The following is a 1,325-nucleotide window of genomic DNA, read 5'->3' as shown; positions in this document are numbered from 1 at the left end:
TAGGGCAGGCAGCGGACAGCGTGCCTCCGCACTGAGCCGTCGGCGAGAGGCTGCTCGGCAAACGCGATCTGCCGGCCCTCGAGTGACGGGAGGGCGCGCGGGCACCAGACGCCGGCGGCGCGCACGAGCTCCATCGCCAGGTTCTGGCACTCGATGAAGCCGGGGGAGAGCGACTCAACCCCGTTGTGCACCTTGACGACAAAGTGGAAGCTGCCCGGCGGGTCGCCGCACGCGTGGCAGTCGGCCGCGGCTTTCAGCTCCGGGCGCGACGACGTCGCCTTGCAGTAGAAGTTGCGGTCGTCGTACGAATCAAGGTCGCGGACCGAACCGGTCAGTGGCTCGATGCCGAAGAGCGATCTGGCGAGCTCGATGCAGCGGGCGCTGTTCGCGACCGGCTTCTCGACCTTGCGTGACTCCTCGTCACCGAGAGGGTTGCTGTCTAGTGCCGTAGCGGCAGCATCGGCCAGCGACCGCGACATCAGCCAGCGCCTCGCCCACGCCAGGTATGTATGTAACTAGTGAGACGACTCGAGATTGGTTCGAGATTGGGGCAGAGCGAGTGGGAGACTTTTCGGCGGGCGAAATGCGGCGGTTTGGATGCGTCCCCTTTGGGACGACCTGTTGGTACGACCTGTGGGACGACCTGTGGCAGCGACCGATGCCGTCACCGGACGCGGCGGCGAGGCACACGGGCGCCGGCGTGGCGCGTCGGCAGGCCCACCACGAGCGGATGCGCGACGAGCGCGCTCGGGAAGCGGCCGCGGGCGACGCGGAGCTTCCGCCGGAGGACGACGCGGTCGAGATGGCGAGCGCCGCCCAGCTGCTGGACAGCGTGGCGGAGGTGGGCCCGAACTACACCCTGCTGCGCAGCAAGGAGACGAAGGCGAAGCGGCGGAAGCGACAGCGCGAGGATGCCAGGGCGGCGCTCGACGGCCACACTGTCCTGTCCACCGGATCGCGCCTCGAGATCTTCTGCGACAGTGAGCGGTGGTACCCTGCGACCGTCATGGCGCGGGAGGAGGACGGGGACGGACGGATCGCGCACCAGATCGAGTACGACGGCTACCCGGATCGGCGGTGGTGGCACATGCTGGACGACGAGCGGTGGCGAGCCGTCGCAGAGCAGGCCGGCACGGCGTAGGAGGCGCCGCCGCAGACGGGGATGGGGATGCGGCGATGGACCGCGCGAACGGCGAGCGGGGCGCCCGTGCCGCGGGCGACACCTAGGCTACCCTTGGAATGGCCGGATCCAGCCTTAAAAGTACGAGATCGCGCGCGCTTCTCGCACAGCACCGCCTGTTCTCCGCGGCTGACTGACGACGCGT

At 69.1% G+C, this 1,325-nt stretch overlaps 2 protein-coding genes across 2 annotated transcripts; one reads left to right on the top strand and one right to left on the bottom strand.

Annotated features, from left to right (window-relative positions):
* Positions 1 to 32: 32 nt before the first annotated feature.
* On the bottom strand, positions 33 to 479 carry EMIHUDRAFT_258440 (hypothetical protein; the record flags this gene model as incomplete). The annotated part of the gene is made up of 1 exon (XM_005760234.1): positions 33 to 479. A coding segment is annotated over one exon (447 nt), but the record flags the coding sequence as incomplete, so codon positions are not given.
* A 179-nt stretch (positions 480 to 658) lies between these two features.
* On the top strand, positions 659 to 1,141 carry EMIHUDRAFT_258439 (hypothetical protein; the record flags this gene model as incomplete). The annotated part of the gene is made up of 1 exon (XM_005760233.1): positions 659 to 1,141. One exon carries the CDS (start codon positions 659 to 661, stop codon positions 1,139 to 1,141), a length of 483 nt encoding a protein of 160 aa, XP_005760290.1.
* Between the last annotated feature and the right edge of the window lie 184 nt (positions 1,142 to 1,325).

The sequence above is a fragment of the Emiliania huxleyi genome (genome assembly GCF_000372725.1).
Source record: "Emiliania huxleyi CCMP1516 unplaced genomic scaffold EMIHUscaffold_7646, whole genome shotgun sequence".
NCBI classification, from domain to species: domain Eukaryota; phylum Haptophyta; order Isochrysidales; family Noelaerhabdaceae; genus Emiliania; species Emiliania huxleyi.
The sequence above is the reverse complement of the archived record's forward strand: the minus strand, read 5'-3'. Positions and strand labels throughout refer to the sequence as shown.